Source organism: Sebastes umbrosus, chromosome 14 (assembly GCF_015220745.1).
Source record: "Sebastes umbrosus isolate fSebUmb1 chromosome 14, fSebUmb1.pri, whole genome shotgun sequence".
Taxonomy (NCBI): domain Eukaryota; kingdom Metazoa; phylum Chordata; class Actinopteri; order Perciformes; family Sebastidae; genus Sebastes; species Sebastes umbrosus.
The window spans coordinates 32,439,152-32,464,430 of NC_051282.1; the positions used below are offsets into that span (position 1 = coordinate 32,439,152).

The 25,279-nt window shown below is 45.7% G+C and overlaps 3 protein-coding genes and 1 long non-coding RNA gene across 7 annotated transcripts in view; 3 read left to right on the top strand and 1 right to left on the bottom strand.

Annotated features, from left to right (window-relative positions):
- The first annotated feature begins 1,152 nt into the window (after positions 1-1,152).
- On the top strand, positions 1,153-10,332 carry LOC119501471 (properdin-like). Of its 2 annotated transcripts, XM_037791854.1 has the most exons (13): positions 1,153-1,309; positions 3,539-3,677; positions 4,265-4,428; positions 4,520-4,687; positions 4,776-4,985; positions 5,072-5,239; positions 7,239-7,430; positions 7,737-7,910; positions 8,007-8,204; positions 8,920-9,031; positions 9,215-9,368; positions 9,402-10,092; positions 10,162-10,332. In XM_037791854.1, exons 1-11 carry the CDS (start codon positions 1,240-1,242, stop codon positions 9,342-9,344), a joined length of 1,725 nt encoding a protein of 574 aa, XP_037647782.1. In that variant the 5' UTR covers positions 1,153-1,239; the 3' UTR covers positions 9,345-9,368; positions 9,402-10,092; positions 10,162-10,332. The 2 variants fall into 2 exon arrangements, with proteins under 2 accessions (XP_037647782.1, XP_037647781.1); XM_037791853.1 differs by having other exon boundaries at positions 9,215-10,092; positions 10,162-10,321.
- LOC119501475 lies at positions 5,246-6,278 on the top strand. Of its 3 annotated transcripts, none has more exons than XR_005209835.1 (2): positions 5,246-5,768; positions 5,803-6,278. It is a non-coding gene; the product is annotated as an uncharacterized LOC119501475 (long non-coding RNA). The 3 variants fall into 3 exon arrangements; XR_005209836.1 differs by having other exon boundaries at positions 5,246-5,734; XR_005209837.1 differs by having other exon boundaries at positions 5,246-5,734; positions 5,888-6,278.
- Positions 10,333-11,417: 1,085 nt separating the features above from the next.
- On the top strand, positions 11,418-14,983 carry LOC119501473 (cephalotoxin-like protein). Its single transcript, XM_037791856.1, is given in 4 exon segments — positions 11,418-12,037; positions 13,141-13,761; positions 13,764-13,940; positions 13,943-14,983. Coding segments are annotated over 3 exon segments (1,275 nt in total). The 5' UTR covers positions 11,418-12,037; positions 13,141-13,142; the 3' UTR covers positions 14,422-14,983.
- A 3,128-nt stretch (positions 14,984-18,111) lies between these two features.
- LOC119501469 (suppressor of cytokine signaling 7-like) overlaps positions 18,112-25,279 on the bottom strand; it is a 17,804-nt gene continuing 10,636 nt past the window's right edge. The window contains 6 exon segments of the mRNA XM_037791851.1: positions 18,112-19,822; positions 21,724-22,045; positions 22,406-22,523; positions 22,636-22,771; positions 22,862-22,990; positions 23,652-23,820. Of these exon segments, the coding sequence (XP_037647779.1) occupies positions 21,743-22,045; positions 22,406-22,523; positions 22,636-22,771; positions 22,862-22,990; positions 23,652-23,820 (855 nt within the window). The 3' untranslated portion in view covers positions 18,112-19,822; positions 21,724-21,742.

Here is a 25,279-nt window from a genome sequence, read left to right on the forward strand (position 1 = left end):
TAACAGACCATCGCTATGTATAACAGACCTTTGCTATGTATAACAGACCGTTGCTATGGACACAGCTCTGATGTCAGACTCTGGAGGACCGTTTTTGAGTCATATTATTGATGTCTTCAGTAAGTAGCTGTTTAATAATCAGGATAACGTACAGCTAGCGGGTCATCGTGGTCCTTGCCGTGCTCATCCCAAGTCTAGAGTCTCCTTATATCGATAACACATTTATGATCAGTACATAAAGATCTAATAATGTTTATACCAGACTATAATGTCGTTAGATTGAATATAACAACACTTTAACTGTTTATTAATGTTCAATATTTGTTATAACTTCTGCTATGAAGACATATTTTATATTATTACAGCTGTGTTTCATTATATGATCATTCATGATCTGTTTTCTGTCCACAGGAGCAGCTAGAGGTGTTCACATTATAGAGTGTTATTAACTGTTTATTACATGATAACTGCTGTACAGTCTGTGATATATCTGTTATAGAATAATTATAATAACAGAACGGTGTGTAGTGATGTGTGCTCGTCTGTCTCCTGATGAGGAACTTTAGGTGAAACATAAAGAGGACTTCATTCATTTACCTTTTTAAAGTTTGAATTGTTCACAAATCTGAATCCTGATATTTGGAAGCTCTTCGTGTTTAATAAAGTAATAAAGTAACCTTAAAATAACAGAATGATTATTAATATGGTGACTGGATATTAATAGTTTCTCATCCATCATCAACACGTCAGCGTTCTGCTTCGGACTTTTCATTTGAACTTTCAATCTCAGACGTAATTTTGCATTTTCAAATCTCAAAATCTGGAAAAGAAACTGAAACCTGGAACCTGGTGTCTCTCACACACACACACACACACACACACACACACAGAGACACACACAGTGTTACATGACCCTGTGTGTGTGTGTGTGTGTGTGTGTGTGTGTTGTGAGGTTGATGAACTTTACAGTAAATCCTGCATTTACTCACAAACACATACTTGTTTTTATCACACGGACTCTCTGCAGTTTGACCTCTGACCCTCGTCTTAAATAAACAAAACCGGGTGTTCTGCTTTCATGGTCGACCTTATAAGGACTTCCTGTTTGTCCCCACAACACGACTAACACACACACACACACACACACACACTAACACACACACACTCACACACACTGAGAGTGATCGGAGGGTTGGTGGGACGACGTCAGCAGAAGTCTGTTGTTCTTTCAGCAGCAGGATGCAGGTTGAGACGGTCCCGAGGGTTCTGCTGGTCCTGGTTCTGGTCCTGGTCTCTGTGCAGCGTTCAGGTCAGTCTGGTTGTTTGTCTGTTGAACAGATTTCAGACGAGGTTTTATTAACAATGTGATTATTTTACATTTATTCTCATTAGAACGAAGCAGAGGAGCTCATTACATATAAAAACATGATCATCTGATACACACATACATATATATATATATATATGTATATATATATATATATACATATATATATATATATATATGTATATGTGTATATATATTAGTGCAGAAATTAAAATATAACAGATTACTATAAATGGTATTTATATTTGTGGAGTGCAGTAGTTACTAAACTGTAATATATATATATATATGTATATGAGAAGTAATAAATACACAGAGATGTAGTAAAACAGTAACTATAATACTGGAAGAAGTACTCCGATATTTTACTTCAGTAGAAGTACTAATACCACAGATATATATAATATACAGATATATAAATACTCTGTTACAAGTAAAAGTCCTGCATTCAAAATCTACTTTAAGTAACAACAGTAAAAGTACTATAATCTATATTATATTACTATATTCTAATGATTTATTATTATATACTGCTGCTAGTTTAATCTATAATAATACATGATTTATTATTATATACTGCTGCTAGTTTAATCTATAATAATACATGATTTATTATTATATACTGCTGCTAGTTTAATCTATAATAATATATCATGTATTAGTTGATTATATTTAGTTTTAATAATCTGAATCTAAAGTAATTAAAGCAGTCAGGTGTAGTAGAGGAGAAGTAGAAAGTAGCAGGAGATATAAATACTCCAGTAGAAGTACCTCAGATGATGTAGTAATAGAGTAAATGTACTGAGTTGGTCTCCAGCAGATGAAACGATGATGATCAGGTGTGAAACGTTTCCTCCTGCAGGTCAGAGCAACAAACAACAAGTCATTGATTATAAGATCAGAAACACTAAACTGCATATTAATATTAATATTTATGAGTTGGTCCTGACTGAACGTGAGACGTCGTGTCTCACTGAGACACTCGTTCTGTCCTGAGGATCAGTCTGTCGGTCACACGGACGCTCTGAGTCAGAGACGTACATCACGCTCAGTCCGTTTCATTCAAAATGACCAGAAGACAGAAATGTATTATTATATATACTCATATTAATAATAATAATAATAATAATAATAATAATAATATTAATAATGATAATAATAATATTAATAATAATAATAATGATAATAATAATAATAATAATAATAATAATAATAATATTAATAATGATAATAATAATAATAATAATAATAATAATAATAATAATATTAATAATAATAATAATAATAATAATATTAATAATGATAATAATAATAATGATAATAATAATAATAAGAAACAGCAGTGAAAGTCTCAATGAAGAAGAAAATGAAACTCACAGCTTTTTGGAAATTTGCCTCAAAATTGTGAAACTTTAGAAAAACTTTCCCCTCTGTCGAAATCCTGGAAATCACACAAACACACACACACACACACACACACACGCATGCACACACACACATGCATGCACGCACACGCATGCACGCACGCACACACACAGACTCCCTCACACACACACACGCACGCACACACACACACACACACACACACTCTCTCTCACACGCACACACCCTGTGGAAGTGAAACTGCATTAATCATCATTATTCATATTGTGTTAACGTGATAATATTCCATCTCTCAGAGGTCGTAGTGGTGTCAAAATGTCAAAAAAAAAGTGTCAGAATTTTTTTTTTTAATTTCCCCAGAAGAAAGAGTTTGAAAAATGTTCAAAATAAGTCGGAAAAAAGTCAGAAAGATTTTGGAAAAAAAGTCCCAAAATGTCGGGAAAATGTCTGAAAAATATTTTTAAAAAATGTCCGACAAAATGTCCGAAAGTCAGAAACATGGCGGGAATAATCCCCAAAATGTAAAAAAAAAAAAAAAAAGTCTGAAAAATGTCCAAAAAAAATCTGAAAAATGGCGGAAAAAAAGACAGAAAAAAGTAAATAAAAATGTCCTATAAAAGTCAGAAAAATGTCGGAAATAAAGTCTAAAAAGAATTTAGAAAAATGTCTGAAAAATGTAAAAAAAAGTCAAAAAAATAAAAAATCTGCGATTAATTTGTGATTAATAACGATGAACTATTTGAATCAATTGACAGCCCTAATATACACACATAGTGTGTGTCTCATACGTGTGTGTGTGTGTGTGTGTGTGTGTGTGTGTGTGTGCAGAATGTGTGCGTTGTTTTGCACGTTTCAACCTGATCCGGGGTCAGTGTGATGAAGAGCTCGGTGAGGTGGATGAAGACGACTGCTGCCAGAACCCTCAGTACGGTTACCAGGCAACAGACGGAGTGTGTCGGTCATGTGGGTCAGTGCACACACGCACACGCACACGCACACGCACACACACACACACACGATAACAGACTCTCAGGTGTCCTCTAGAGACGATAACAGACTCCCAGGTGTCCTCTAGAGACGATAACAGACTCTCAGGTGTCCTCAAGAGACGATAACAGACTCTCAGGTGTCCTCAAGAGACGATAACAGACTCTCAGGTGTCCTAGTAGAGACGATAACAGACTCTCAGGTGTCCTAGTAGAGACGATAACAGACTCTCAGGTGTCCTAGTAGAGACGATAACAGACTCTCAGGTGTCCTAGTAGAGACGATAACAGACTCTCAGGTGTCCTAGTAGAGACGATAACAGACTCTCAGGTGTCCTAGTAGAGACGATAACAGACTCCCAGGTGTCCTAGTAGAGACGATAACAGACTCTCAGGTGTCCTCAAGAGACGATAACAGACTCCCAGGTGTCCTAGTAGAGACGATAACAGACTCTCAGGTGTCCTAGTAGAGACGATAACAGACTCCCAGGTGTCCTAGTAGAGACGATAACAGACTCCCAGGTGTCCTCGTAGAGACGATAACCAGTGTGTGTTGGTGTGATTTCAGTCCTCCAGTCTGGTCTCCGTGGTCTCCGTGGTCACGATGTAACGTCCTGTGTGGGGACGGAGTGACGCAGAGAAGTAGGACGTGTTTCGGCATCGGCGAATCAGAATGTGAGAACTCTGCGAACAAACTGGAGACAAAACCCTGCAACGGCACCTGCTGCGACGGTACGCGCACGCACACACACACACACACACATTCATCACATGCATGTTGAGTTTGAATGTGGTTTCTGTGTGTGTGTGTGTGTGTGTGCAGGTGAGGGGTGGGGCTTGTGGCTCACCTGGTCGTCCTGCTCGGTGACCTGTGGAGAAGGCGGAGTCAGGAGGAGACAGAGAGTCTGCTCCGATCGTCCTGAGTGTCGCTTGGCCTGCAGCGGTCCTTCAGAGGAGACAGAGACGTGTCCAACACACAACACCTGTCCAGGTAACCTGTCTCTCTGTCTGTCCTCCTGACTGTCTCTCTGAGTGTCTCTCTGTCTGTTTGACTGTCTGTGTCTCTGTCCATCCCTCAGTTCATGGCGGTTGGTCCCGTTGGTCCGGTTGGTCTGAGTGTTCTGGTTCGTGTATCAACGTCCAGAGTGGTGATGTCATCGTCCCCTCCAGAGTGAGGTATCGTTCTTGCTCTAGCCCCGCCCCTTCCAATGACACGGTGCCACCTGGCAACGGTTGCCCTGGAGACGAACATCAGACACAGGACTGCAGCGAGCTCCCCAACTGTCCAGGTGAGAGGAACTGATCAGGTGAAACAGGTAAAGTCTTTACATGGAAAACCTGGACGTTGTGTTCTGATTGGCTGTCGTCTCTGCAGTGCACGGCGGATGGGGGGCGTGGTCTCAGCCCGGGCCATGCTTCGCCTCCTGTGGGGAGGGGCTTCAGCTGTCAACCAGGACCTGTGATCGTCCCGCCCCTAAATATGGCGGTCGATTCTGTGACGGACCAAGCGCTCGGAGCAGCGTCTGTCAGAGTCCCTGTCCTGGTAACATGCACTCGCACGCACGCACGCACGCACGCACGCACGCACGCACGCACGCACGCACCCACGCACCCACGCATCCACGTACGCACGTCAAACATCCAAACGCCGTCCTGTCTGGGTTCATAACATCACCTGGCGTTGTTTCACTTGATCTAGCATTTCACACGTCTGGTGAATTAATCAAGATAAGATCAGATGAACCTTTATTAATCCCTGGAGAGGTAAAGGTATACAAACATTATAAAAACAATAATAGATATAACAGATACAGAGTGAATGGGTGAACATAGTGTGTTCAGTCTATAAAGTGTTATACAGTGTAAAGTGCGCCAGTGGTTAGAGTCCCAGATGGTTGCAGATAGTGCATGTTAACAGTTCTTAAAGTCCTCTTGTCATATGGGGGTCAGCCTTGGTTGTGGAGCCTGATGGCTACCAGCATGAAGGACTAACCAGGATGAAGGACCGACCCAGCATGAAGGACTGACCAGGATGAAGGTCTGACCAGCATGAAGGACTGACCAGCATGAAGGTCTGACCAGCATGAAGGTCTGACCAGGATGAAGGACTGACCAGGATGAAGGTCTGACCAGCATGAAGGTCTGACCAGCATGAAGGTCTGACCAGCATGAAGGTCTGACCAGCATGAAGGTCTGACCAGGATGAAGGACCGACCCAGCATGAAGGACTGAACCAGCATGAAGGACCGACCCAGCATGAAGGACCGACCCAGCATGAAGGACTGACCCAGCATGAAGGACTGACCAGCATGAAGGTCTGACCAGCATGAAGGTCTGACCAGGATGAAGGACCGACCCAGCATGAAGGACTGAACCAGCATGAAGGACCGACCCAGCATGAAGGACCGACCCAGCATGAAGGACTGACCCAGCATGAAGGACTGACCAGGATGAAGGACTGACCAGGATGGACTGACCAGCATGAAGGACTGACCAGGATGAAGGACTGACCAGGATGAAGGACTGACCAGCATGAAGGACTGACCAGGATGAAGGACTGACCAGGATGAAGGACTGACCAGGATGAAGGACTGACCAGGATGAAGGACTGACCAGGATGAAGGACTGACCAGCATGAAGGACTGACCAGGATGAAGGACTGACCAGGATGAAGGACTGACCAGGATGAAGGACTGACAAGGATGAAGGACTGACCAGCATGAAGGACTGACCAGCATGAAGGACTGACCAGGCGCTTTGTGTTGTGCCGAGGGGGTGGCTGAAGGAGCTCCTCATCTTAACTAGCTCATCGTGGAGGGGGTGGGAGGGGTTCTCCAGGATGGCGTCCAGCTTCCTCCTCATCCTCCCCTCTGCCACCACCTCCAGATCATCCAGTTGGATCCAACCACAGAGCTAGCCTTCCTCACCAGCCTGTTCAGTCTGTTGAAGGGGGGAGGAGGTGTGGATGTTCCTGGGTCCCCTCAACACTAGGGCTCTTCTGTTCGTAGCCAGTTATCTACCTGAACCCCCCCCCACACCTCCCCTGGAGCTGTCGGTCTGTAATCTCCCCTCCAGTCTGTCTTTGTAGCTGCCCTCAGCTCCTTCTTCAGCTCCTTCTTCAACCTTAGCCCCTTTAATGTCCCCGGCCATGAAAACCCTCTTCTTCCTGTTCAACAAGGCTTTAATGTTGTTTTTATGTTTTAATCTGGTTTACTACTGCAGTATGAACCCAAGATAAACAGATTTAATATCAATAAACAGATTTAATATCAATAAACAGATTTAATATCAATAAACAGATCAAAATGATGCTGAAATAACTAGATAATGCTGATTTGAAAAAAAGTCTGAATGCATGCTTCGTCAGGTCTGTTACCATGACGACAAGCAGACAACTTTTAAAATGCTTTTTTTCTGAATGGAGTCTGGATGGATCAGAGCCAGGCTACGCAGCAGCAACAACAGTAGTTACGAATACCCAGCATCCCCCCCTAAGTCTCTCTGTCTGTCTCTCTGTCTCTGTCTCTCTGTGTCTCTGACAGTCAACGGGCTCTGGTCCGGTTGGTCCAGTTGGGGTGAGTGTCCTACTTCCTGTATCCCACAAGGCCGAGGCCCCATCAGGACTCGCCACCGCTCCTGTTCTAACCCCGCCCCTTCATCCAGCCCGCCCGGCAACGGTTGCCATGGAGACGACAGCGAGACAGACAACTGCAACCACCTGCCTCACTGCCCAGGTACACCTGTCTGTCTGCAACGGACTCCCAGGTGTCCTCTAGAGACGATAATAGACTCTCAGGTGTCCTCGTAGAGACGATAACAGACTCCCAGGTGTCCTCGTAGAGACGATAACAGACTCTCAGGTGTCCTCGTAGAGACGATAACAGACTCCCAGGTGTCCTCGTAGAGACGATAACAGACTCCCAGGTGTCCTCTAGAGACGATAACAGACTCCCAGGTGTCCTCGTAGAGACGATAACAGACTCCCAGGTGTCCTCTAGAGACGATAACTCTCTCTGTCTTTCTGTCCATCTCTGGACCAGTGGACGGAGGTTGGGGGTCTTGGTCTCCCTTCTCTTCCTGTCCTGTTACCTGTGGGGTGGGGCTTCAGGTGTCACTCAGGAGATGTGACAGCCCCGCCCCCAAACACGGCGGCCGGCCATGTCCAGGAGAGGAACGTCGAGCCAGCGTCTGTAAGACCAACGTCCATTGTCCAGGTACACACGAGACGTTTGTCCCCAGCGGCCGACCGGTCGGGTCGTAACACGTGAATCAGTTTACTTCGTACGAGTGTAACTTCTGTGTGTTTGCAGTGGACGGGTCGTGGTCGGAGTGGTCGCCATGGAAACCATGTAAATACCCGTTCGGTGGGCGGGAGATCCGCTGCAAGCAGCTGGGAGGCAGTCAGACTCGAGAGCGCGAGTGTCTTTATCGAGCTCACAACGGGTCCATCTGCAGCGGGGACACCCTGACGGAGAGACGGGTCTGCTATGATGTCAGCAGCTGTTACAGTGGGTGACACACACACGCACGCACGCACGCACGCACGCACGCACGCACGCACGCAGTTAAACTGACAACATTTTCAATGCTAACAGGACACTTGGTGTCTTCAAATGGGACCGTGTTTACGAGATGGGAAGTCGTGTACATGATATGTTGCCGTTCAAGTGGTCAAGTCGTGAGAACACCGCTGCTAAGCAACGGCAATATTAACGTTACTGTCGGCGTCTAGAAGCTACAGAGGTAGGGTTAAAAATGTTCTTAACCGATAACCGACCCTCGTTAACCGATTATTAACCGTTAACAAACAAGATTAGTGCCTCACATGCAGCGGTGCTCCAGCTGCAGGAGCGTTAACTCAGCAGCTACGATGCTGCGTGTAGTGTCGCGGACATGCAGCCACTTTCCCAGTAAAAGTCTCCACCGCACGAGCCGGAGAGATCGGAGCCGACTTCCTGTATCCTGGTACTCCGACTCTGCCTCTTAAGGTGGACTGTTAAGGTGGACCAGCTTTTCTCCTTCAAGAGACGAGCCGCTCAGCTTTTGAGTTCATTATTAACATTTCTTTTAACCGTTTTAACCGATAGCGTTAATCAGTTAAAATGCTTAATGTCGGTTAACGGTTAACGGTTAAACGGTAACATAACAGACTCCCAGGTGTCCTCGTAGAGACGATAAGAATTAACAGGATAAACTGTGTGTGTGTGTGTGTGTGCGTTACAGTGAAGGGCAGCTGGGATGGATGGGAGTCGTGGAGTTTGTGTAATCCGTCCTGTGGAGGGAAACCCAGACGCTTCAGGAAGAGACGCTGTAAACCTGATTACAGCGACTACAAGTGAGTTTACTAAATATGAAATATGAAATGTGATTAAATACAGCAGAGCTGTCTGTAACTGGACCAGAGAACTCTGACTAAAGCAGAAGTGTCGGTAACCGTTGATGAAAGCAGAATCAGACGGAGTGATATTATACTCAAACGTGTGTGTGTGTGTGTGTGTGTGTGTGTGCGTGTTTTCAGTCCTACCATTGGTCGTATGAAGGAGCCAGCGATGTTCTTTGGGAATCCAAATGCCGACTGCGGCGCGGCGCCCGACGGCGGGCAGAAGATTGAGATTCAGCCCTGTGTCAACGTTCCCGCCTGCACCTGAAAACCTGCTCAATAATGACTTTACATATCCCTCACCGATGAGTTTAACAACACCAACATATCCCTCACCGATGAGTTTAACAACACCAACATATCCCGCTCACCGATGAGTTTAACAACACCAACATATCCCTCACCGATGACTTTAACAACACCAACATATCCCGCTCACCGATGAGTTTAACAACACCAACATATCCCTCACCGATGACTTTAACAACACCAACATATCCCGCTCACCGATGAGTTTAACAACACCAACATATCCCTCACCGATGAGTTTAACAACACCAACATATCCCTCACCGATGAGTTTAACAACACCAACATATCCCTCACCGATGACTTTAACAACACCAACATATCCCTCACCGATGAGTTTAACAACACCAACATATCCCGCTCACCGATGAGTTTAACAACACCAACATATCCCTCACCGATGAGTTTAACAACACCAACATATCCCTCACCGATGACTTTAACAACACCAACATATCCCTCACCGATGACTTTAACAACACCAACATATCCCGCTCACCGATGAGTTTAACAACACCAACATATCCCTCACCGATGTGTTTAACAACACCAACATATCCCTCACCGATGAGTTTAACAACACCAACATATCCCTCACCGATGACTTTAACAACACCAACATATCCCGCTCACCGATGAGTTTAACAACACCAACATATCCCGCTCACCGATGACTTTAACAACACCAACATATCCCTCACCGATGAGTTTAACAACACCAACATATCCCGCTCACCGATGACTTTAACAACACCAACATATCCCTCACCAATGAGTTTTAACAACACCAACATATCCCTCACCGATGACTTTAACAACACCAACATATCCCTCACCGATGACTTTAACAACACCAACATATCCCTCACCAATGAGTTTAACAACACCAACATATCCCTCACCGATGACTTTAACAACACCAACATATCCCTCACCGATGACTTTAACAACACCAACATATCCCGCTCACCGATGAGTTTAACAACACCAACATATCCCTCACCGATGTGTTTAACAACACCAACATATCCCTCACCGATGAGTTTAACAACACCAACATATCCCTCACCGATGACTTTAACAACACCAACATATCCCGCTCACCGATGAGTTTAACAACACCAACATATCCCGCTCACCGATGACTTTAACAACACCAACATATCCCTCACCAATGAGTTTAACAACACCAACATATCCCTCACCGATGACTTTAACAACACCAACATATCCCTCACCGATGACTTTAACAACACCAACATATCCCTCACCAATGAGTTTAACAACACCAACATATCCCTCACCGATGACTTTAACAACACCAACATATCCCTCACCGATGACTTTAACAACACCAACATATCCCTCACCGATGACTTTAACAACACCAACATATCCCTCACCGATGACTTTAACAACACCAACATATCCCTCACCGATGACTTTAACAACACCAACATATCCCTCACCGATGACTTTAACAACACCAACATATCCCTCACCGATGACTTTAACAACACCAACATATCGTATCCTGGCGGCTGAGTAGAGTAACGGGGGTTAACTCTGGAGAAAGAACCGTTATCGACTCCGGCCAAAGCAGGAAAAGTTAACACCGTGGTTGGTCGGTTCTCGGCTACTGTAGAAACAAGGCGGCCGGCTCCGTGAAGAGGACCCGCTCCCTATGTAGATATAAACGGCTCATTCTAAGGTAAAGAAAACACAACAATTCGTATTTTCAGGTGATTCTAGATCTCCATAATTGTTACACACTTGTCCTTTAAACAAGGCTCCTTTAGTGTTTCTTTCTCATTTGATCACTGTGCCACACTTTGCACAATATTATTTGTTATTTGTAATAAATGTATGTTCTTCAACCATGTGGTTGCCTGGGGCATCATATCTTTTTGTTTGTGTCATACATTCGGACATCTTACACATGAAGACAGGTGAGATTCAGCTCTTTCTAAAGAGAACGTAACAGTAATATATGCATCAAACTTTAACCAGATCAAGCAAAAGGCCCTTAAAGATAGTGTAGCCACTAATGGGTTACAATACAAATGATTAAAGCTTATAAACTAAGACTATAACATAAAACAATGTAAAAATCAAGGATTAATAACTATCATAACTATCATACCATAAATACCAGTAACTGTTGCTGATGCATGTGTTTAGCTGCTGATTCACTTATTTGTATGTCAGAATAATAATAATAACTCTTCTTATGGCACCTTTCAATAACAGGTAACAAAGTGCTCCACAAAATTTAGCTGACGACAGATGTAAATAAATAATTGAGATTAAAATAAGAAGCGGATACAATCCCCAAATGTTTTTAGGGGAGATTTAAATGAAGATAAAGAAAACAACTTTATAACTTTAATAACTGCAGCCACTGAGACTGGATATGACCTGGATCTAAAAATTAATGTTGCACAACCTCAGAAGGTTTCCGTAAATGAAGGTTGTGAAAGTGTTGCCGGTAAGAGTGAAACACTGCGGGGACGTTGGCTTTTTCAACAAACCAAAGTACCACTTTAAGTGCCAAAATCAATAACTGTTCACATGTTGTGTCTTTATTAACCAGCAGCCTGAAACAGAGAGTTTATTTCAGCTTCTGATTCCTGCAGCAACTACTGAAAACAGGTACTTCTTCTACATCGTAATATTAATAACGATAACGATATTAATAATAATCATACATTAAACAAATGTTACTCTATGTATAGCTTTTATTCTCTGCATCACTATACTCCAGATAATGCTGGTTCAATATAAGGTAATATCTGTAATAATGATGAAATTTAATATGTGTGTCACGTCATACAAAACGATGCAATACATTGTTCTGAACAAGATATAGGATTATAATATTTATAATATGGAAATAGAAATATAATTTCTATGTTTCTACATAGATATTAAATGTATATAAGTAAATTAAAGTGCAGATCTTTCTTTAGGTACCTTTTTTTACTATTTACTTGGCATTTAAAATGTAATGATGACATTTTTAACTTTAACATAGAAATGGACAAAATGTTAATGAATTATTTTTAATATTGTATTGTAATAATGTTAAGTAATTTGTCAAGGGGTGGAAGAAATAAGAACATACAAATAAACCAAATGTATTAGAATGTTTGTTTGCTCTCAATAACCAGCTTCATTTAGAGATCCTATGGGATGATTATATTCATGTTTTGTAAGTGATGTAAGTATAGAGTTGCCATGGTGATGCTAGCCCGAATATCTTCACGTTTTAGTTAAACCGAACAGTGAAATGTCAAGATGCATTAACTATTATTATTATTAGTATTGGGGTCAAATTAATGTTATTTGATGCTTTATAAACCACTTATTAATCATTAACAAATTATTATAAGCATTAGCTGCCACTTTATGATAGACATCCAAATAATGTTTATCGATGCTTTACGAAGTATTTATTAACAATTTAACAAAGTGTTAACTCTCTAAATGTTTATAGATGCTTTACAAAGTATTTATTAACAATTTAACAAAGTGTTAACTCTCTAAATGTTTATAGATGCTTTACAAAGTATTTATTAACAATTTAACAAAGTGTTAACTATCTAAATAATGTTTATAGATGCTTTACAAAGTATTTATTAACAATTTAACAAAGTGTTAACTATCTAAATAATGTTTATAGATGCTTTACAAAGTATTTATTAACAACATTTAAAACATGATTTCATGGCCTCACTTTTGTGTCTGTGTTTCAGTCATGGAGTTCCCTCGGCTGTCTGGCTCGATGCTGTTGGCTTCAGTGATCCTTCTTCTCTACTGGACGACCTCTTCAGCTCGGTCACATGACCCCACCTCCTCTGACCTCTCACCCCCCTACAGGGTGAAGAGAGACCTGGATTTTGAGACCAGAGAGAAAGTGGACGCGTCTTTGTCAGGAGCAAAAGACATCCTCGAATTAATCAATGAAAGGATTGGAAACACTGACATCAAGACGTTGTCAGGTGTGATGAAGGGTCTGGAAAAGGTCGCCAGCTTGGCGCCCCTCATCGGAGGTCTGGTCTCTCCTATTGCCACTGTGATCTTGGCCTTCATCCCTCAGGTTGACCCGGTGTTTGACGAGGTGAAGCGAGGCTTTGCTGAAGTGAACAGGAAGCTGGACTCACTCTCCACCCAGATCTCCGACCTGGCAACAGACGTGCAATGGTTCAACTACGCCAGCGTCTACTCTCAAGACGAGGTCCGCATCTTCAACGCCTGGAATAAGTTCACTGAGCTTCGTGACAACAATGCGTCGATAACAAGTGAAGATGATAAACTCAGACTGGCCGAGATATTCACCAAATACTATGAGAACACAGCAACTGAGGCCAGTGTGGCCACATCTACCGTTACCTGACGGTCGGCAACACGTCTCTCAGTGGAAACCTCAACAAGCTGCTGCAGAAGAAGTTTAAATGTGAAATCAGAGAGATCGGCAAATATAACCTCCATTTCAGTATTTTGCTATGGAAGGGGATGTTGCTCAACCAGTTCTACTGGAATCTGGTCGGTTCTAATTTATTAGACAAAGACGTCGAACACGCAAGATGTTCAAGAACGTCTACACAATTCAGATATCAGCACTGCAGGACTGCCTGGACAACTATGAGAAGTACATGAGGCACGACGTGGAGGAGATCAGCAAAGCACTCAGTCCTGACGACCAGAAAGCCGTCGCTGATCGGGTGAAAGAGACTCTGGATAGCAAGTACTTCTGGTACAACTGGGTGGTGTTTGTGTACACTTTAGATGAAGCTAACAACCACGAGTTTCATAACATGATCAAGATCCCTGCCGGTACGTTCATTGTCGCTGTGAGTTATACTCAGAAAGCTGAGGAGGTAAATACAGCAGAAGTCAAATCGGCGCTGGAGTCTTGCTTCATGAGTGCATACCTGACTATGGACCCCATACCAGCATCTCAGTCGACACGCCATGTGAAACTTTCAGACAGAAAATCGCAGAGTGCAGCAGAGACGTGGCCGGTGCTCCTTTAAGAGACATCGTTAAAGTGATGCACACCAGTTATAATGAGAACTTTGTTAAAGTCCCAGAAGCCATGCAGACTTTCAAATGTACGGTGAAGGGATACTATTACAAGACGCACGTCCATTACTCCCGATCCGTCTCCGCCTGCAGGGACGTCTCGATTCTGTGTGAGAACGGAGGAACGTGCAAGCAGCTGCTGGACACCAACGAACACCTGTGTGAGTGTCCTTATGGTTACAGTGGAGACCGATGTGAGGTGACGATGGAACCCAAGGACGTCCTGGAGATCGTTAAAAAACTCCAATGTGCCAAACATCATCACCATAACGGCCAAACTGAAACTGATGGAGGACAAACTGGAGGCCATTCTCCTCGCGCTCAACAACAGGTGTCCTCCTCAGTAACAACATGTGTCCTCCTCAGTAACAACATGTGTCCTCCTCAGTAACAACAGGTGTCCTCCTCAATAACAACGGGTGTCCTCCTCAGTAACAACGGGTGTCCTCCTCAGTAACAACGGGTGTCCTCCTCAGTAACAACGGGTGTCCTCCTCAGTAACAACGGGTGTCCTCCTCAGTAATTACGGGTGTCCTCCTCAGTAACAACGGGTGTCCTCCTCAGTAACAACGGGTGTCCTCCTCAGTAACAACGGGTGTCCTCCTCAGTAACAACGGGTGTCCTCCTCAGTAACAACGGGTGTCCTCCTCAGTAACAACAGGTGTCCTCCTCAGTAACAACGGGTGTCCTCCTCAGTAATTACAGGTGTCCTCCTCAGTAACAACGGGTGTCCTCCTCAGTAATTACGGGTGTCCTCCTCAGTAACAACAGGTGTCCTCCTCAGTAATTACAGGTGTCCTCCTCAGTAACAATGGGTGTCCTCCTCAGTAATTACAGGTGTCCTCCTCAGTAATTACAGGTGTCCTCCTCAGTAACAACGGGTGTCCTCCTCAGTAACAACGGGTGTCCTCCTCAGTAATTACGGGTGTCCTCCTCAGTAACAACGGGTGTCCTCCTCAGTAACAACGGGTGTCCTCCTCAGTAACAACAGGTGTCCTCCTCAGTAACAACAGGTGTCCTCCTCAGTAACAATGGGTGTCCTCCTCAGTAATTACAGGTGTCCTCCTCAGTAACAACGGGTGTCCTCCTCAGTAATTACAGGTGTCCTCCTCAGTAATTACAGGTGTCCTCCTCAGTAACAACGGGTGTCCTCCTCAGTAATTACAGGTGTCCTCCTCAGTAATTACAGGTGTCCTCCTCAGTAATTACAGGTGTCCTCCTCAGTAACAACAGGTGTCCTCCTCAGTAACAATGGGTGTCCTCCTCAGTAATTACAGGTGTCCTCCTCAGTAACAACGGGTGTCCTCCTCAGTAATTACAGGTGTCCTCCTCAGTAATTACAGGTGTCCTCCTCAGTAACAACGGGTGTCCTCCTCAGTAACAACAGGTGTCCTCCTCAGTAACTACAGGTGTCCTCCTCAGTAATTACAGGTGTCCTCCTCAGTAATTACAGGTGTCCTCCTCAGTAACAATGGGTGTCCTCCTCAGTAATTACAGGTGTCCTCCTCAGTAACAACGGGTGTCCTCCTCAGTAACAACAGGTGTCCTCCTCAGTAACAACGGGTGTCCTCCTCAGTAATTACAGGTGTCCTCCTCAGTAACAACAGGTGTCCTCCTCAGTAACAACGGGTGTCCTCCTCAGTAATTACAGGTGTCCTCCTCAGTAACAACAGGTGTCCTCCTCAGTAACAACGGGTGTCCTCCTCAGTAATTACAGGTGTCCTCCTCAGTAACAACAGGTGTCCTCCTCAGTAACAACGGGTGTCCTCCTCAGTAATTACAGGTGTCCTCCTCAGTAACAACAGGTGTCCTCCTCAGTAACAACGGGTGTCCTCCTCAGTAACAACGGGTGTCCTCCTCAGTAACTACAGGTGTCCTCCTCAGTAATTACAGGTGTCCTCCTCAGTAACAACAGGTGTCCTCCTCAGTAATTACAGGTGTCCTCCTCAGTAACAACAGGTGTCCTCCTCAGTAACAACGGGTGTCCTCCTCAGTAATTACAGGTGTCCTCCTCAGTAATTACAGGTGTCCTCCTCAGTAACAACAGGTGTCCTCCTCAGTAATTACAGGTGTCCTCCTCAGTAACAACAGGTGTCCTCCTCAGTAACAACGGGTGTCCTGCTTATACCAGTAACAATAATAACAATAATAATAATTAAAGATTGTTGATTTATTTTCCAAGTTGTTGGTGTATCATATATTATTTTAATACTAAATAAAAATTCAATGAATCTATACTGTGTATTTATTTGTTAGTTAGGAAAGCAATGTTTAAGTCAGGCCTGATGTTTCCTCACTCATAACAGAATGATCTCAGTCACTTCCACACAGCTGATTAATTAAACACTGGTATCGGATCAGTACTCGGTATCGGCATCGGTATCGGGACTGAAAAAGTCGGATCGGTGCATCCCTAGTGATGAAGAATGAAGAATGTTAGCACGACCCAAAGACTCACAATCTACAGGAAATACACCAGGTTTAACAATTTGAATATGAAAGTTCCATTTTAATCTAAAGTTAGTTTCAGTTTTAAAATGTAGAGCCAACAACCAAGTTGTACATTTTGATTCTTAAGTATAATTAAATATATGAATAATTAAAGTTATTAAAGTGACAATAGAAGTATTTAAATGACTCTGATGGTACGTGGAGTCTTTGTGATACGACCACCAGATGTCGCTAGAGTGACCAGAAACAGTCAAATCCACTGCAGCTTCAAATAAAACTGTCCAAACAATAACTGGATGAGTTACTAATGAAAGACAAACTGGTTGGTATCGTCAGTAAATGTGTGGACATTCTGATTGGTTTGAATGAAACAGAATGTTTCTCTCTTTAATATTCATCACTGTGACGCTGCACCACTCACAGCTCATACCACTTCTTTATTATATCTTATTATTATTATTATTTGGATATTTAAAACCCCCCTCCAGTCTATTTAGGCCTTTCTATGATATTTAATATTGATGTGAGTCATTTCCTGACTGCTTTGATTAGACACACTGTTAACCAAAATGGGAGAGAGAGAGACAGATATTTTATAACTAGAATATTAGACGTGGAGTGTAAGAAGTGTGAGAAGTGTAATGGATGAATGGACTACACTTCATTACGGCCTTCTCTCAGCTGCGTCCCGTCTCCGGCGGTGTGAAACGGACTTGAGAGGAAATAAAAAAAATAAACAGAAAAACATAATTCAAAGCGGTAAACACCCCCAGCATCCAGCCAGCTGTCCTTCCTGCATCTGTCAGTTTAAACTGTGTTGTGTTTAGTCTGATTATGACGGGAACGTCTTCATATGTGTGTAATATTACCATACGATCCCTGCACTGAGCTCTGATTGGTCAGTAGGAGGTGCTTTTATACCAGTTGATCTCTTATCTGGAACATAACCTGCTCCGGAGCAGGTCAGCTGTTCAGCATCAGTTACCATGGTGATCTACTCAGCATCAGTTACCATGGTGATCTATCCGGTAAGAAGTGATACAACGTCGTAGGATGGAAAACCCTGAAGGGTTAAACCCTGAAGTTACCTCGCTAACGCCAAATCCTGCCTCCTGGTCCAGAGACCCGGTCCAGGGGACCTGGTTAAACCAAAATAAATAAGTCAGACAGGTATTGAGACCAGACCAGCATTAGTCCCGCCCACTCTGTTTATTAACAGGTGATGACACGTCACAGTTCATCTGTCCTTCAGTGTGCAGTATTAGTATACCCCCACCCACCCCCCCTCGCTGTTTTGACATCATGGAAGTGTCCCCGCAGGGCGTTCAGGTCCCAGTTCCAGTGTTCCCAGTCTCACTCAGGACCAGAGTCTGAATCAATAAAAGTCCGGCCCAGCTCGTTCCAGTGAAACGTCGGGATGTTGTGACGTCAGTTCAGTAGTCGTCATGGTAACTCTTCTTCTTCTTTTTTGTTTTTTGGTAGTATTGCCACGACGGTGTGCGAGTGGCCGGTCACCTTTAGGATCCTGTTCCTCACCAAGACCATCACCAAGACCACCACCGCGAAGGAAACGTGACCCTCATCGGTCATTCAGCAGCACGGACAGACGGACATTTAGATTCACGGCTTACTGACAGACTACAAGTCAGAGTTCTGCAAGAGACCTGAACCAGCACGTTAAAGACCCGAACCCTACCTGAGGCCTGAAGCTAGCTAGCAGAGTTAGTAACGTTAGCTGTTAGCAGCCGTTAGCCGCACAGTCCTGACTGGTTAAATAACGGAGATACGACCGTTAACGGGGGTGCCATTGAGTTATTGTTATGAGGCGTTCAAGCTCTGCTCAGTAAAATGATTATTGGGTGAAGGTAAATTACAACGTTATCATGATGTGTTCAAATGTCATCTCGGAAAATCATCGGCGAGAAACTTGAAATAAATAAATAATAAATCCAGTTTGAAGGAGAGGCCTTCACAGTAAAATAAAATAGATATTAGAGAGAGAAGTATGACCCGTTTAACTTCATAACAACTAATAACCGCTATAGATGACAATAACAAAGTACAGTACAGTGGACAGTAGAACATCCTCCCCCCCCCGCAAGCTACGCTGGAATTAGAACTTTTCGCAACTTCTAGACGCGACCCCGAAACCCGTGTTGCTCCTGCTCCCGTCCCTGTGCTGGTTCTCCTGTCCGGTTCTACTGTCCGGTTCTCCTGTCTGGTTCTACTGTCTGGTTCTCCTGTCTGGTTCTACTGCCTGGTTCTCCTGTCTGGTTCTACTGCCTGGTTCTCCTGTCTGGTTCTACTGTCTGGTTCTATTGTCTGGTTCTACTGTGTGGTTCTACTGCCTGGTTCTACTGTCTGGTTCTATTGTCTGGTTCTACTGTGTGGTTCTACTGCCTGGTTCTAATGTCGCTAACACACTGACTATGAAGAAGAACCTCATAGAACCTGTTAAGATCCAGTTTAACGCCGCGGTGACGCCCTGCTCGCGGCTGAACGACGGACTCTGACGTTCAGCTGGTGGTTCTCCGTACTGACGGAGACCTCCGGCGTTATCGTGTTCTTTAAATACTTTGTGTTGGAAGTTAAAGGATCCTAAAGGCGACCGAACATTTCCTCACGCTGAGCTCGTCTTCGCTAACGGTGATGTCATAGTTAGTCCAGCTGCCCGGTGATGACATCAAGAGAGAGGCGGAGTCTCCACATCCCCCGTCCCTCCTCCCCCGTGTCGACTCTCCACGAGAGCCAATCGGAGTGCTCGGAGGAGGGTGGATCATCTGAAACCCGCCCGGATACAGGACTGAGCGGAGGGAGCTGATTGGCTGCGAGTCTGTGAGTCCAGTTTGAGGTCCTTCAGTCAGCTGATCGAGAGTCCGAAAAACAAAGAAAAGAAAAGAACTGGAAGAGAAAAAGAAAGTTTAACTGTTACACATTTATATTACTGTTTATATATATATATATATATAATATATATTACATTTATTTATGTTTGTTATTCTAGATTCATGTTTAACCAAACAGACCAAACTCTGGGGCTTTTGTGACACCCGCTGCTGGTTGGCGCCGCCATTTTGGACGCCAATGAGTCTGTGGCCATGGATGTATAGAGACGTATAGAGAGACGTATAGAGAGACGTATAGAGAGACGTATAGAGAGACGTATAGAGAGACGTATAGAGAGATGTATAGAGAGACGTATACAGCGTCCTGCTAGCTGTAAGGATGGATATTATGGTCTGTAATTCATCACTTTTACTGTGTTATAATCCACCCATAGGCTGTGTGCTGTCAGCCTGTACCGTGGTAGACGTATGAACGTCTCTGTTCCCAAACAACCGGCTATCAGCCAGTAGCTAGTAGTGCCAGTAGCTAGTAGTGCCAGTAGCTAGCAGCGTCAGTGGCTAGCAGCGCCAGTGGCTAGCACCGTCAGTGGCTAGCAGCGCCAGTGGCTAGCACCGTCAGTGGCTAGCACCGTCAGTGGCTAGCAGCGCCAGTGGCTAGCACCGTCAGTGGCTAGCAGCGTCAGTGGCTAGCAGCGTCAGTGGCTAGCACCGTCAGTGGCTAGCAGCGTCAGTGGCTAGCAGCGCCAGTGGCTAGCAGCGCCAGTAGCTTGTAGCGCCAGTAGCTAGTAGCGCCATTGGCTAGTAGTTCCAGTAGCTAGTAGCGCCACTGGCTAGTAGCGTCAGTGGCTAGTAGCGTCAGTAGCTAGTAGCGCCAGTAGCTAGCAGCGCCAGTAGCTAGCAGCGCCAGTGGCTAGTAGCGTCAGTGGCTAGTAGCGCCATTAGCTAGTAGCGTCAGTGGCTAGTAGCGCCAGTAACTAGTAGCGCCAGTAGCTAGTAGCGCCAGTAGCTAGCACCGTCAGTAGCTAGCAGCGCCAGTAGCTAGCACCGTCAGTAGCTAGCAGCGCCAGTAGCTAGCACCGTCAGTGGCTAGCACCATCAGTGGCTAGCAGCGCCAGTGGCTAGCACCGTCAGTGGCTAGCAGCGCCAGTGGCTAGCACCGTCAGTGGCTAGCAGCGTCAGTGGCTAGCAGCGCCAGTAGCTAGTAGTGCCAGTAGCTAGTAGCGCCAGTAGCGCCATTGGCTAGTAGTTCCAGTAGCTAGTAGCGCCATTGGCTGGTAGCGCCAGTGGCTAGTAGCGTCAGTGGCTAGTAGCGTCAGTAGCTAGTAGCGCCAGTAGCTAGCAGCGCCAGTGGCTAGTAGCGTCAGTGGCTAGTAGCGCCATTAGCTAGTAGCGTCAGTGGCTAGTAGCGCCAGTAACTAGTAGCGCCAGTAGCTAGTAGCGCCAGTAGCTAGCACCGTCAGTAGCTAGCAGCGCCAGTAGCTAGCACCGTCAGTAGCTAGCAGCGCCAGTAGCTAGCACCGTCAGTGGCTAGCACCATCAGTGGCTAGCAGCGCCAGTGGCTAGCACCGTCAGTGGCTAGCAGCGCCAGTGGCTAGCACCGTCAGTGGCTAGCAGCGTCAGTGGCTAGCAGCGCCAGTAGCTAGTAGTGCCAGTAGCTAGTAGCGCCAGTAGCGCCATTGGCTAGTAGTTCCAGTAGCTAGTAGCGCCATTGGCTGGTAGCGCCAGTGGCTAGTAGCGTCAGTGGCTAGTAGCGTCAGTAGCTAGTAGCGCCAGTAGCTAGCAGCGCCAGTGGCTAGTAGCGTCAGTGGCTAGTAGCGCCATTAGCTAGTAGCGTCAGTGGCTAGTAGCGCCAGTAGCTAGTAGCGCCAGTAGCTACTGTGAGCTCAGAGGGTTAAAAGGTTAAATTAACAGATGTTTTATTAATTGTTCCTTTTATAGGTTAAAACTGTGACGCACGTCCTCTGAGGCTCCAGGGTTACGTTTGAGACTGGACCCCCGGTTGCTGGACCCCTGGTTGCTGGACCCCCGGTTGCTGGACCCCCGGTTGCTGGACCCCCGGCTGCTGGACCCCCGGTTGCTGGACCCCCGGCTGCTGGACCCCCGGTTGCTGGACCCCTGGTTGCTGGACCCCCGGTTGCTGGACCCCCGGCTGCTGGACCCCCGGCTGCTGGACCCCCGGCTGCTGGACCCCCGGTGGTTGGACCCCCGGCTGCTGGACCCCCGGTGGTTGGACCCCCGGCGGCTGGACCCCCGGTTGCTGGACCCCCGGTTGCTGGACCCCCGGTTGCTGTACCCCCGGTTCCTGGATCCCCGGCTGCTGGACCCCCGGTGGTTGGACCCCCGGCTGCTGGACCCCCGGTGGTTGGACCCCCGGCTGCTGGACCCCCGGCTGCTGGACCCCCGGTGGGTGGACCCCCGGCGGCTGGACCCCCGGTTGCTGGACCCCCGGTTGCTGGACCCCTGGTTGCTGTACCCCCGGTTCCTGGATCCCCGGCTGCTGGACCCCCGGTGGTTGGACCCCCGGCTGCTGGACCCCCGGTTGCTGGACCCCCGGCTGCTGGACCCCCGGCTGCTGGACCCCCGGTGGCTGGACTCCCAGCTGCTGGACCCCCGGCGTTTGGACCCCCGGTTGCTGGACCCCCGGCGGTTGGACCCCCGGCTGGCGGCTGGGCTCAGGTCCTCTGTCCTTCAGGGACGGGCTGATCTCCTCTTCGGGGTCGTAGTAATAAAACTTCCTCAGATAGGAGATCAGAGGCCTGAAGAGAGTAGACACTCAGTACAAGTACATGGACTGAGTACAGAGAGTACACAACAGTAGTACACAACAGTAGTACATGAGTAGTATTCCAGACATGAGCGTGTACTCACGTGGGCAGCGGCAGCTCCTGGATGTGGTCGATCCGGACCAGCTGTCTGATGCAGAAGCGACAGAGATGCTGCAGAGACTTGACGCTGCTGAACCTGGAGACCGGGTACAGGAGCTGGACCGGGGTCGGGGGTAGACCTGAACACACACACACACACACACAGTTAGAAAGCAAGCTAACAGGTGACCCGGCAGTGTACAGACAGGTGAGAGGTGATTGGTTGTTACCGGGGACTCTGGAGCGCAGGAAGTACAGGAACTTCCCGTTCTTTGAGTGCATGATAGCTCGCTCTATGAACTCCACCACCGAGTGACAACGATCCTCAAACTTGGGATGACACCACAGACTGAAGGTCCCTGCAGGAGACGGGACGGATAACAAGCCTCAAATATCAAGATTCATTACACGGCCGAGTTCAATACTCCATTCTGATTGGTCTATGCTCTGTTATCTCTTTATAACAGACCGTTACTATGTATAGCAGACCGTTGCTATGTATAACAGACCGTTGCTATGTATAACAAACCGTTGCTATGTATAGCAGACCGTTGTTATGTATAACAGACCGTTGCTATGTATAACAGACCGTCGCTATGTATAACAGACCGTTGCTATGTATAACAGACCATTATGTATAACAGACCGTTGTTATGTATAACAGACCGTTGCTATGTATAACAGACCGTTATGTATAACAGACCGTTGTTATGTATAACAGACCGTTGCTATGTATAGCAGACCGTTATGTATAACAGACCGTTGTTATGTATAACAGACCGTTGCTATGTATAGCAGACCGTTATGTATAACAGACCGTTGTTATGTATAACAGACCGTTGTTATGTATAACAGACCGTTGCTACGTATAACAGACCGTCAGACTCTGGAGGATTGTTTTTGTGTAAAATTATTGATTTCTTCAGAAAGTAGCCGTGTAATAATCAGGATTATGTGTGTGTGTGTGTGTGTGTGTGTGTGTGTGTGTATGTGTGGTGTGTGTGTGTGTGCGTGCATTACCTCGGTAGTGCTCCATGCGTGTGTGGTGTGTGACTCCCTGCGACCTGAAGCTCAGACTCAGGATGTATCGAGGGTCTGAACTGTCTCGAACCAGAAACGATCCGTCAGGTTTCCCCTTCAGCTTCATCTCAGCGTCCTCCCAGTTCATCGGCCCCCAGTACCAGCCACACTGAGCACGCACGCACGCACGCACGCACGCACGCACGCACGCACGCACGCACGCACGCACACACGCACACACGCGCACACGCGCACACACGCACACACGCACACACGCACACACACACACACACACACACACACACACACACACACACACACACGGGTTAGCTACTAAATCTAGTTAATCATCCACTAGTGGTGTAACGGACCCTCCCACCCCCCCTCACAGATTAACCATCAGAGCGCGAGGTCAAGTTTTACTGCCGATCGCGATCGGACAACATTCAGTCAAAGATCTGCGATCGTCATTAACGCGTGCGTTCTAGTCGGCGATCCCTGAGAACGCTGTGAACAGGTAGTCTGTGTTGAAACGGGCAGGAGGAGAGCTGGTTAACGTTAGCAGCTCAGCTACGCAGCTCCCATCCACTTACATTATGGTGTGTTCAGGATATATTCAGTAAAATGAGTACTGGGCGAAGGTCCATTCTAACGTTATCATGATGTGTTCAAATGTCAAATGTAGTTTTTGGAAAGAAACCTTAGAAAGTTTTTACAGCAATATGGAATAGATAATAGAGAGAGTTATGATCGGTTTGTTGTACTCACAAGACGGCGCTGCGCTAGTAGCAGCCTGCCGCCGTACCGGCCCGCCGCCGTGCCTCCGGTCAACGTCTCGTGTTTTTGTCTTTTTTTTTCTTGTCTTTATTCTGTTTTTTCTCTGAAACACTGTAATATGTCAGGATTTATCACGTCAACATGGACACTGGGCAGCTACGGACAATCTGCTGCTACTTCTCTGTACTTGGTATGTACAGTATATATAGTATATGTATAGTGTATATATAGTGTATGTATAGTATATATATAGTGTATATATAGTATACTTTGCTGGTGTGGTTTGTGAGTGATGCATCATCTATAACTTCCTAGCACTAGCTCTAAGAATACATCATTAGAACTACAAGAGCCAAGATGTTTTTATCAATACAAATACATCTTTTATGTCCTAATCATTTGAATTGTGTTTTTATGTTAATAACCACGATAGATGACGATAACAAAGTAAAAAGAAAACATTTCAATTTAAAAACCAGACCATAAACGATCTGTATCGGCGGAACCGGCTCATCAGAGCGGCAGAGAAACGCGATCGGGGCGTCTCTAAAAGTTCTATTTGATCCGATCCGAGCCGTGAGTTGTGTGATCCGCTGCATCGCGGTTCTCCACTCAGTCAGTCAGTCAGTCAGTCAGTCAGTCAGTCAGACAGTCAGTCACTCGGTCGGTCAGACGGTCAGTCGGTCACTCGGTCAGTCAGTCAGTCAGTCAGTCAGTCAGTCAGTCAGTGAGTGAGTGGGTCGGTCGGTCAGTCAGTCAGTCAGTCAGTCAGTCAGACGGTCAGTCAGACAGACAGTCAGTCAGTCAGTCAGTCAGTCAGTCAGTCAGTCAGTCAGACAGACAGTCAGTCA